This window comes from Apostichopus japonicus, chromosome 2, assembly GCF_037975245.1.
Source record: "Apostichopus japonicus isolate 1M-3 chromosome 2, ASM3797524v1, whole genome shotgun sequence".
Classification (NCBI taxonomy): domain Eukaryota; kingdom Metazoa; phylum Echinodermata; class Holothuroidea; order Aspidochirotida; family Stichopodidae; genus Apostichopus; species Apostichopus japonicus.
The window spans coordinates 29,417,770-29,430,004 of record NC_092562.1 but is presented as its reverse complement, the minus strand read 5'-3'; the positions used below and the strand labels follow the sequence as shown (position 1 = coordinate 29,430,004).

The following is a 12,235-nucleotide window of genomic DNA, read 5'->3' as shown; positions in this document are numbered from 1 at the left end:
AAACAACATACTGTGCAGTGGGTGACGAAGTCCACTGTGTATACTCATAACATATATAGAATAAGTACTTTATTCTCATAACGTAACCCAAGTTTGTTTACATAAGACGTGGTTTCGTAGAAACGTTGATTTACGAAGCCATAATTTGTCAATAGTCTATATCCATTCAATTCCATTGTTTGGTCAAACAAAAAGAAACCCTCATAGGGCAAGGGTCAGGTACTTGCAAGTTATATAGAACACCAAACAACTTTAATCATCAGTAGCAGCCCGAAATACTGGCATCCGAAAATTTAAAGGTTTAAAATTTCAAAGAAGAGCATTTTCCTACAGTTAAAACCTTCGAGATTATTCACCTGGGAGTGACCCAAAAAGTGCATATTAATGTATATACATAATGCAAGCAATGGGAAGCAGGCGCGGCGGAACGGAAAAATTATTGGGGGGGCTAATGTGTGGAGGCTATCTAAGCGGAGCGCCACCATCGGTTGGCGCGGAGCGTACAAGAAAATTTTGGGTTTTTTCAAACCCCCAGATGGCCGGAAACGACACTTCCCGAGTGTTTTATGCTGCGAATACCTAGCCCTAAAATATGGGTCTCAAGCCTGCAATTTCTCAGATTGCACGTAAAAGTCTGTAAAAACATTTTAATTTGTATGGTGTTTTAAGAGAGTAGCTATTACTCGTAGTGTACTCGCAAAGACGTTTTTGAGTGTAGTAAGGGCAGTGGCGGAGCTAGGGGTATTGGTCAGGGGGGGGGCAAGGATGGTCTGTAGGGGCGCTTTCGACACTATCTAAGCGGAGCGCCACCACAGGTTGGCGCGGAGCGTACAGAAAATTTTTGAGTAAAGTTACTCCCTAGATTGCAGGAAATGACCCTTTCCGGGCCTTGCTAATTTGCAGATAAACGGAGAATAAATAGGTGCATGTCGTCGCCATTTTGTCGGAAAATTACACCAACAGAATATGACAAATGTCAATAGGTATATGAGAGCGCAATAATATAGTCAATAATCGCGAATAAGTTAAAAGTAGTGAAAAGCTGAAAAGGGCGCCAGCAGTCCATTTGAGTCCGTCAGGAGGGGGGGGGGGATCCGCCCCCTGACTGTATATATGGACGCTCCGCCACTAAGTAAGGGGATGTTTGAGAACTGGCTGAAATGAGGCAAGTCATTGGCCTAAGACGAAGTTGTGTTACGCTTACCGGTACTCACACTAACTGCTTCCACTTTTCACGGGGCGTGAAGACGCGGTTGGGGTGACAATGTGGTCTATAGCCAGGGGACGGGCCGAGGGTCCAGGGTCCCCCAGCAATTACTAAAATTATTACACCTATATAGTATACGTGTGCATCGGACAGATCGACAAGTATGCATTGAAAAATGGGCAGATGCACGTTTCGGAGCCTTGGTAAATATTGGGGGGGCTTATCATGCATTTGCCCCCTCAACTTTTTCATTGGGGGGGCTGAGCCCCCCCAAGCCCCCCCGGTTCCGCCGCCACTGATGGGAAGTTCCCCACTAATCGTGCAAATCAACTCCGCAATAATGCAGCAGCCCTCGCATAATGTAACTGATGCTGAGAAACCTATTTTGTGTGACCATGACAGAATTAACCCGTCAGGCTAATACTTTTCTTTCTATGACTTAAAGAGTTACTTATAATATGTGATATCCGATGTTATCAAAATTGGCCTCATTTTGTTAGAAATTTGCCACTTACTTGATAAAGAGGAGAGAGGACTCCTAGTTAAGTTTAATTAATAGAAGGGTGGAGGATTGGAGGTGAAGGTAGAGATATGAATATAAGATAGACGGGGTAAGTTAAATATCTCGTAACTATTAAACAGACAATGAAAGAAGATTACTGCTAACGACGTCCTTGTGCTTTAATTCCACAAACGTTTTTCTGTAATTTACAAGCCTTTATTTCTTAAGAACATAACAGGGAACTACATAATTAAAGAGAAAACATACATAAGGCGTCATCAACTCTACCCCCCACCCATCCCTCCCAACCCTGGCACCACAAATACCCCACTGGCAGGAGTGAAACAATTTTGGAAACATAAACCTGATTCCCAAACAAAAAGACCTCCATTATCAAATGTTTACAGTGAATTATAAAATGATGCAGCTAGATATTCTAAAGATGCACTTATAGATTATCAACCGATACTCTGGATTACCAATCGATACAGAGGATTATCAATCGATACACAGGATTATCAATCGATACAGAGGATCATCAGCAAGCAGTCTAGACTTACCTGTATGTGATATAGACATGTTAATCAATCCAGTAACCTTCTAACTGATCTAACCACTGCACCATTTTCCTCACCATAACTCGACCATGGAAACAAATACAGATTGATAGAAAAAAAATTGTTGATCGATTTGATTTTGTCCAAAAGTAGGCATTAAAAGAAACATTTTCTTATTATTTGTGAACACGAACTGATCTTTTACTTCACAATATATACACAGGATTAAAGCAACAGGGAACGAAAAAAAATATAAAAAAATAAAATGAGATTAAGTATTGTTAACAATTTAATAACAATTGCATCCAAATTTCATTTTTAAATTATGGATATTATTAAAATAAAAGCAAATCTATACATCGCATTCATAAACAAATGAGAAAACAATAGAGTGAAAAATGGAGAAAAAGGGAACTTGAGAAAAAAAAAACCCAAGTAAAGACCCTCACAGTGGTTACTCGCCTTGGCCAGCATATGTAGAATAGGCTTTAGTTGACTCATTCTAGTATATTCCATATTTTCTCTGTGACTTCCACACAAAATAAAGGGGATCTTGTACTAATTATGGGGAAGCCACATGCCACATATATGAGTACTGCGGATGTTAACTATCTTGAGATATCATGTTACAAGCTTTCCCATAGTACCTTCTGAGAGTCCTTACAATCCTAGAGAATGCTTAGCTTTCCTTCTGAGAGTGCTAACAAGGATAGAGAAGGCTAAGCTTTCCTTCTGAGAGTGCTAACAATCCAAGAGAGCAGTGAATGCTTAGCTTTCCTTCTGCGAGTGCTAACAATCTAAGATAGCAGAGAATGCTAAGCTTTCCTTCTGATAGTGCTAACAAGAATAGAGAATGCTTAGCTTTCCTTCTGAGAGTGCACAAAAATGATAGAGAATGCTTAGCTTTCCCATAGTACCTTCTGAGAGTGCCAACAATCCTAGAGAATGCTAAGCTTTCCTTCTGAGAGTGCCAACAATCCTAGAGAATGCTTAGCTTTCCTTCTGAGAGTGCTAACAATCCAAGATAGCAGAGAATGCTTAGCTTTCCTTCTGAGAGTCCTTACAATCCTAGAGAATGCTTAGCTTCACCTAGTACCTTTGGAGAGTGCTAACAATCCTAGAGAATGCTTAGCTTTCCTTCTGAGAGTGCTAACAATCCAAGATAGCAGAGAATGCTTAGCTTTCCTTCTGAGAGTCCTTACAATCCTAGAGAATGCTTAGCTTCACCTAGTACCTTTGGAGAGTGCTAACAATCCTAGAGAATGCTAAGCTTTCCTTCTGAGAGTGCTAACAATCCTAGAGAATGCTTAGCTTTCCTTCTGAGAGTGCTAAAAAACCTAGAGAATGCTTAGCTTTCCTTCTGAGAGTGCTAAAAAACCTAGAGAATGCTTAGCTTTCCTTCTGAGAGTCCTTACAATCCTAGAGAATGCTTAGCTTCACCTAGTACCTTTGGAGAGTGCTAACAATCCTAGAGAATGCTAAGCTTTCCTTCTGAGAGTGCTAACAATCCTAGAGAATGCTTAGCTTTCCTTCTGAGAGTGCTAAAAAACCTAGAGAATGCTTAGCTTTCCTTCTGAGAGTGCTAAAAAACCTAGAGAATGCTTAGCTTTCCTTCTGAGAGTCCTTACAATCCTAGAGAATGCTTAGCTTCACCTAGTACCTTTGGAGAGTGCTAACAATCCTAGAGAATGCTAAGCTTTCCTTCTGAGAGTGCTAACAATCCTAGAGAATGCTTAGCTTTCCTTCTGAGAGTGCTAAAAAACCTAGAGAATGCTTAGCTTTCCTTCTGAGAGTGCTAAAAAACCTAGAGAATGCTTAGCTTTCCTTCTGAGAGTCCTTACAATCCTAGAGAATGCTTAGCTTCACCTAGTACCTTTGGAGAGTGCTAACAATCCTAGAGAATGCTAAGCTTTCCTTCTGAGAGTGCTAACAATCCTAGAGAATGCTTAGCTTTCCTTCTGAGAGTGCTAAAAAACCTAGAGAATGCTTAGCTTTCCTTCTGAGAGTGCTAAAAAACCTAGAGAATGCTTAGCTTTCCTTCTGAGAGTCCTTACAATCCTAGAGAATGCTTAGCTTCACCTAGTACCTTTGGAGAGTGCTAACAATCCTAGAGAATGCTAAGCTTTCCTTCTGAGAGTGCTAACAATCCTAGAGAATGCTTAGCTTTCCTTCTGAGAGTGCTAAAAAACCTAGAGAATGCTTAGCTTTCCTTCTGAGAGTGCTAAAAAACCTAGAGAATGCTTAGCTTTCCTTCTGAGAGTCCTTACAATCCTAGAGAATGCTTAGCTTCACCTAGTACCTTTGGAGAGTGCTAACAATCCTAGAGAATGCTAAGCTTTCCTTCTGAGAGTGCTAACAATCCTAGAGAATGCTTAGCTTTCCTTCTGAGAGTGCTAAAAAACCTAGAGAATGCTTAGCTTTCCTTCTGAGAGTGCTAAAAAACCTAGAGAATGCTTAGCTTTCCTTCTGAGAGTCCTTACAATCCTAGAGAATGCTTAGCTTCACCTAGTACCTTTGGAGAGTGCTAACAATCCTAGAGAATGCTAAGCTTTCCTTCTGAGAGTGCTAACAATCCTAGAGAATGCTTAGCTTTCCTTCTGAGAGTGCTAAAAAACCTAGAGAATGCTTAGCTTTCCTTCTGAGAGTCCTTACAATCCTAGAGAATGCTTAGCTTCACCTAGTACCTTTGGAGAGTGCTAACAATCCTAGAGAATGCTAAGCTTTCCTTCTGAGAGTGCTAACAATCCTAGAGAATGCTTAGCTTTCCTTCTGAGAGTGCTAAAAAACCTAGAGAATGCTTAGCTTTCCTTCTGAGAGTCCTTACAATCCTAGAGAATGCTTAGCTTCACCTAGTACCTTTGGAGAGTGCTAACAATCCTAGAGAATGCTAAGCTTTCCTTCTGAGAGTGCTAACAATGATAGAGAAGGCCAAGCTTTCCTTCTGAGAGTGCTAACAATCCTAGAGAATGCTTAGCTTCACCTAGTACCTTTGGAGAGTGCTAACAATCCTAGAGAATGCTTAGCTTTCCTTCTGAGAGTGCTAACAATCCTAGAGAATGCTTAGCTTTCCTTCTGAGAGTGCTAACAATCCAAGATAGCAGAGAATGCTTAGCTTTCCTTCTGAGAGTCCTTACAATCCTAGAGAATGCTTAGCTTCACCTAGTACCTTTGGAGAGTGCTAACAATCCTAGAGAATGCTTAGCTTTCCTTCTGAGAGTGCTAACAATCCTAGAGAATGCTTAGCTTTCCTTCTGAGAGTGCTAACAATCCAAGATAGCAGAGAATGCTTAGCTTTCCTTCTGAGAGTCCTTACAATCCTAGAGAATGCTTAGCTTCACCTAGTACCTTTGGAGAGTGCTAACAATCCTAGAGAATGCTTAGCTTTCCTTCTGATAGTGCTAACAATCCTAGAGAATGCTTAGCTTTCCCATAGTACCTTCTGAGAATGCTAACAATCATAGAGAATGCATAGCTTCACCTAGTACCTTCAGAGAGTGTTACCTACTGCCTGACGACTGTGTAAACGAAGATAGATAACAAATATTTGTTGAGATTTATAAAGTACTCCTGCATTGTTAGCAACACCAGAAATGGGTGTTGCACAGAGTAACTTCAGAGCGAAACTGTTAATTCCTTAGATTAACTAAGTACCTACCGAGGCTGTTAAACAATTTAGAGAAAGCTTTAATTTTGATTCACCTCTTACCTTCAGATATATTTTCCTCAAATAAGAAGATTGGACCACCCTAAATTTATTCTATTAAAATAATTACTGCATGAAAATAAATAATTTCCTTTGCATAAAGGAAGCTGTTTGAACTCACTGAAAAACATTTACTACTCTATCAAAACCTTGTTTATACTAAATACAACAAGCTGTTTGATTTCAGGAGAAATCAATTATAAAAGAAAATAACTGTATGAAACCGTATCGCAATATCTAGTTTCTTGACTTTTATCTTTCACTTACTGTTTGAAAAATCTTTACATAAGGACAGAAGGCCTCAAAACTTCTGAATTCAGAAACTGTGCCAGCCCTGCTCCAGAAACATTTACTGGAACAGGTGACCAGAAGAAAATATGTCACTGACATACTGGGAGAGATATGGAAATAATAGCCTGCCTCACTAGAAGAAAATAATGATAATACTATGTTACCAGAGAAATCAAAACAAATGACATGAGCAAAAACAAATTACTATATTGATGGCATCGCTTAAAAACTTGAGACAAGACTTTGAATTTTGCTTGTCATCAATAAAAGTTGTCTGTTCAAAACATTTCGTGTTTACATACAGGTTCATTTTCTATATCTGCAACATTTTCTTGACATTAATATGCCCTTTGCAATCCTTCATCTTTTGAATGATATTTTAATGTCAAAGAAAATCTAAAATGCAAACAAAACAGGGAAATTTCCAATTAAATTACTAAATTTCAGAATGATAATATCTCAAGACTGGAAGATGGTTAACGGACATTTCTTTTCTCAATTGCTTTAATATGGTTCCTTCTTCACGCATACAAATGGAACTTTGTTAAACTAAGCTGGAAAACCCTAACAAATGTAAAAAGTTCCTAAAAATACCACAGCCAAAACTTTCTTAGTAATGAATACTGTATTTCTCATAATATTTACTTTCAATACACCTGTAAACATAAACCAACTTCCTCTTTCATTGACAGTGCATTAAACTAGCATGGTTAGTATAGTTTGGTGAGGCTCTTAAACCTATATGACATTTGACCATGACAGGATTGGTATTGTTTGAATTACACAGTGACATATATGGGATCAAAACTTAACCTTAATGCTTTATCAAACCATTGTGCAACTTAACAAGCTAGACTGTATCACACCCATAGACAACATCAGCTCACTAAAATTTGTGAGAAAAGTTTACCAGCTAACGAGATTGTCATTGTTTTAGTTGTGTAACACCTACATGTACATCAGCATGCATCCGGGGGGGGGTGGGGAACCCCTCCCCCTAAAGAGAAAACAAGAAAGTGTGATTAATTGAACCCATACAATTGGCAAGAATTTCCATTTCATGAGAGGCCCTGTACAGTGTATGTTTGTGTTTTCAATATGACATGCTGATGCAACCAATGGTTATGGTGGCAGCATTCCTATTTTAATACCCTGACATTCTTCAGATATTAGATCTATGGGGTTAAACATCAGCTGATTCAGTACTGTGTGTAAAACTGGAATGAATAATCTGGGTTAAATCTTTTTATCATCTTACAATATATAAAAACAAAGACAAAAAAATGAATTCCATGTGAATGATAAGATAAGCTCCAGGCAGACAATATCCATTGTGACCTGAACCTAAAGCAAGGCTGAAGGTAAAGCAAGGTTCATGTAAAAGTTACATAAAAGTCATATTTACTCGAGAATCAATGCCCATAACTCGTTGAAGTGTCAGCAGATAATGCTAGGAGTCCAATCACATCTCTCGCAGTGCCCTCGTAGTCTTGGATGAATCTTCTTCCTATTGTTTTTAATTCCAACATTTTTTTCTGTTGTTCTGCCTCCACTGTCAGAGCTGTCATCCATCTTGTTTAACGTTTCGAGGGGTTCCAGCTCTCATCAAATCTGTCATATAAATCATAAATAAACCTAGAAATAAGCCGCTGCTATGCGTTCGCAGCCTCGCAAGCATCCACCCAGTCACTGTAAACGTCCACGGGTTCTGACAGGTCTGAACGGATCCATCAAGGAAAATTATGTAGTAGTAATTAGTGAGAGAGTTTGTGCGAAATTTGAAAGAGTATGTGATGAGGTCTTTTAGAAGTACATTAATCCTTTTCTTACTGTCATGTATGCACTGCAATTCTATCTTGCAAACTAAAAGAAGGAATCTTTTGCAGTGGTTTAGTTTATTCTTTGACTAAATAGTCAAAGCGTTATTGACCTTGGTAATATCAATTTCATTCTTTTGTAGAGTTGTTTTTTGCTAAACTTTGTTTGTCTTTTCCTTAGTTTTTGCTCCTCTTATGTAGGCTAATTGCCTTGGACTTTTAAATGATGTTTTGTGTGGTTTTTGTTCAATTTGGCTCTTGTACCTCCCTGGAGGATGAGAAGAAAATGAACTGAAAATGAAAGTGTTGAGGGACTTGCAATACTATAATAATAATCATAATAATCATAAATAATAATAATCAGCAGTTATTTTTCGACGCTTACCACAAATGTGGGAGAAGCCCGCAAGGGCTAATGGATCACAACTGACACGTCTGGGTGGCTTCCAATTCAACATTTTAACTCAAATTTGCAATCTTTTCAATTTAGAAAGTCATTTGAGATGGGAAACCTTAGATTGCTCTTGGATGAAAAACCCACCTTACTATGACCTAGCTGGCTATTGAACCCGGAACCTCCTGATTGCTAAGGTCCGCTCTTAGAGTAAACCACTCTCCAGTCTGAGATGATTAATTCCGCAGAACGGGATATTGGATTCTTTATCAAAGAACTCTGAACTATTCTTCTCAACTATTGTCTGGGCTGAACAACAACTATCATTATAAGGGTTATATCTAACAATGCTACATGTCTTAGTATATACACAACAAATGTGGTTAAAGTAATGGAAATGATAACACAATTTTGCATCTAAGCCCCCTAACCAAAGGAAATTTTTCCAAAGGAGGGGAGGGGTATGCCTTAGAGGGAAGAGTGTATAATGTCAGGTAGAAGTCATATCAATACAAGCATTATTTATACTTCAATTCACTGACTATTAAGATAGGGACAAAAGTTTGGCTTTGCCCCCTCCTCACGCTGCAAAGGCTCACATTCTAGCAATCTAATCAGACCATAGTTCTGATTTGATATTCATGATGGCATTGGAACCCTTGGTGACCAAAGTCTGACTGGCATGCTTGGCATCAAAATTCATCTTTTCAAAGGATACATGTTATAGATGTTTGAAAGTCTTCCAAGCAAATTCTACAGTTTATGATTCCAATGTTTCGAGTTCGGTCCCTGTAGGAGAAAAAAAAATATGAGAGTTGATTATATTCCATTTTAACGAAGATCAGATGGTTTGAGGGCTTGGGTACCAACAGAGGGATAAAAAATACTACCGTTTACCTTAGTTTAACAGAGAGACCAAACATACCACCATTTACCTTAGTTTGAGGATTTATTTTCACTTTCATTTGTAAAACCATAACAGAGTTTCTGGCGATTTCACGCAATTACCACTGTTGCTGCATTTTGCAAGTTATGAAGAATGGCTAGTAGCTAGATTGGGGAGTTGAAGTTTCAATGTCATGTGTTGATCTAGATGAGGAACACTAATAGCAAATTAGTATACTGACCTTATGTGGATAGTTCTAGCATGGAAATTTCCAACTACTCAATAGGCCCATAGAGTAGGCACTTAAAATGAACAGGTCATCATTTTGTATCACAATACATAATGTTTGTGTGAAAGGTTTTGTTAAAACAAAGACCATTTCATGAGCTTTTATGTGTACAGTAGTTTGTTGGCATTTATCAAACATTTAGGTGACATTTTCAATGGGATGACCGGATGAGTGGCAAAGAATGTTACAAGCATGCAGATAGACAAGATGTTAGATCATGGCCAGTTCTGAGGGGTAATAAATCTTACATTTTAACGTCGCAGGATTTTTCGTGATTACAGAAAGGACAAGTAAATTGTGTCTCCAAGGTTCCCAGCATGGCCTTCTTTGGAGGTGGCTTTCGTCTGGAACGACGTCGACCCATTTCTTGTTCCTTGGTTTGCTCTCTACCAGTGGCCTACAGAAGTCTTTAAGAAGATGAAAGATCAAACTTACACACTTGTTGTACTAGTACATGTATACTTTATTCATGTAGTATATACTGCCTTCATGTGGTACATACTTCATGTGGTACATACTTTCATGTAGTACATACTTCATACTTACTTCATACCACAAAATAGTCAAATGAATTGGTACAACCCTAAAGCTGCTGTTCTATTCACCAAACCTACACATCTCTCTACATTGCACATATCGGTCATTGTTATTTTGCTTCATTTTTTCTGACAAGTAAATTTGCTATTTGGACCACCAAAACTCATTTGGGCATGGGCCATAGGCTAGCTTTGCATTCTTAATGGTAGGCCCACTTAGTACAAAGAAATGATCCTTTGCTTAGATAACAGTGCTAGAAAATTGATGTGTACTGTCTTCAATACTTCTGTTGCATGCAGCTTATGGAGGCAGAGGACTAGCCTAGACATTAACCACTTGTAGGCTACAACAATGAAAGATAGGCTATGATAGCTATTATAGGCTAGCTTATGTTACAAAACTAGGCTAGTTTATTTTAGCAGAAAAAAGCATCCGGAGGGAAAATCAAGTCCCCATCAAGGACCCTATGTGAGAGAAAAAAACCTGTAGACACCAAAAAACAGACCTGATTACATTGCTTAAAGTACTTGTCCAAAGCATTCTTAAACCCATTCACACTACTTTAGTACTTGTATTTGTAAACTTGTACAACTTTCTCTGGCAAAATGCTCCATTCAAATATTAATTTAAGAAACCATAAACAATGTGGAAAATCTGAATCAAGTCACCATGTACAGTATTGTAACGCTTTCTGGTCAACAACCATTTCGCCCAACCAGCATGGTCATTTCGCCCAACCTTGTTGGTCATTTCGACCAACCATTTGTTTACTCATATTCAGTCAGAATAATATTTCTAATTTTTCTATTTCACTAGTTCAATTTGATTTATTTTGGGTTATATTACTTCGTGGTAGGTAAATAGAGTGATGTTCATTCGATATCGATCGGAGTCTGATCGTTAATCAAGGGTATTGTTCACAGCAGTTAGGTGTTAATATAGTTCTAAATAGTGTTAATCTAATGTTATACAAACAAAGGGGAATCGGTCTCCATAAAAACCTATCAAACCTTACCCCTAAAACACTGATCCATCCTAACGACTGTAACCATGACTTCAAGTTTCCTTATTCCGTAACGTTAACAATTCCTGAACGTTTCCTAATCACATTGACCAAACCATAGAATTATCCCTGTCCGTTATATTGAAGTATAATATTTAATCAATGTTGGTCGAAATAACCAGCAAGGTTGGGCAAAATGACCATGCTGGTTGGGCGAAATGATCAACAAGGTTGGGCGTAATGGTAAGGTTGGTCGAAATGGCAGTTGGGCAAAATGGTTGTTGGGCGAAGTGACCAGCTTCCATTGTAACTTGTTTTAAGTTAGTGTTAACCTCCTAAGCTCCAGTGGAGATTCAGCAGCTGAAACTTGCTATAATAAGTAACACCCTTTAAGGAACTAATGATCCAAGCCTGCACATCAAAGCCTGCACATCATATTCCAGATGAGGCCTACACAACTGCTTACAATGCCTAACGACAATGTTCTCCTAGTTTCAGAAAACTGAAGTTTCTCTTAATCATACCTAAAACCTTATTACCTCTCTAGCCTAGGCCTATGTGCTAGTTCCCATTTTCGGTGGGACTTATAAGAGAAAGGCGAATAGGACTGCTATCAATTCAATATGCTTCGTTACTTTAAAAGCCTCTACAACTTAATAAGTAATAACAGTGACTTAGCCTATGCTATTCCTAACTAAGCTCGCAACACTATTCCAGTGCCTGTAGGCTTATGCATGTACATGATACATATGTTGGTATGCCTCACGTTAGGCTAGCCTATCACTAACAGTCAATAGTAACGTATGGTGATCAAACTGGTTTCAAGTACGTTTGAAGCTATGAGCTTACTATTGTACACTCCAACAGTTCTTGGCTTCCTGGAAGTTTATTATAGTACTGATACTTTGATTTGAGAAGTAACTTTTCTGATGTAATCCGGTCACAGCGTCATGGAAACAGGGTTTTCGATGAATGAGTTCTACAGCAATTCTCAACGTGCGACACGCGGGTAATATTTGTTTACAACAAGAGCGCCCTCTCAAAACTAT

The 12,235-nt window shown here is 38.6% G+C and overlaps 1 protein-coding gene across 1 annotated transcript; it reads right to left on the bottom strand.

The window, feature by feature from the left end:
• Positions 1-6,651: 6,651 nt before the first annotated feature.
• Positions 6,652-12,188, bottom strand: LOC139955387 (transcription elongation factor 1 homolog). The gene is made up of 4 exons (XM_071955130.1): positions 12,036-12,188; positions 9,895-10,053; positions 9,190-9,260; positions 6,652-7,977 (listed from the first exon to the last, which is right to left on the bottom strand). Exons 2-4 carry the CDS (start codon positions 10,008-10,010, stop codon positions 7,913-7,915), a joined length of 252 nt encoding a protein of 83 aa, XP_071811231.1. The 5' UTR covers positions 10,011-10,053; positions 12,036-12,188; the 3' UTR covers positions 6,652-7,912.
• Positions 12,189-12,235: the final 47 nt, after the last annotated feature.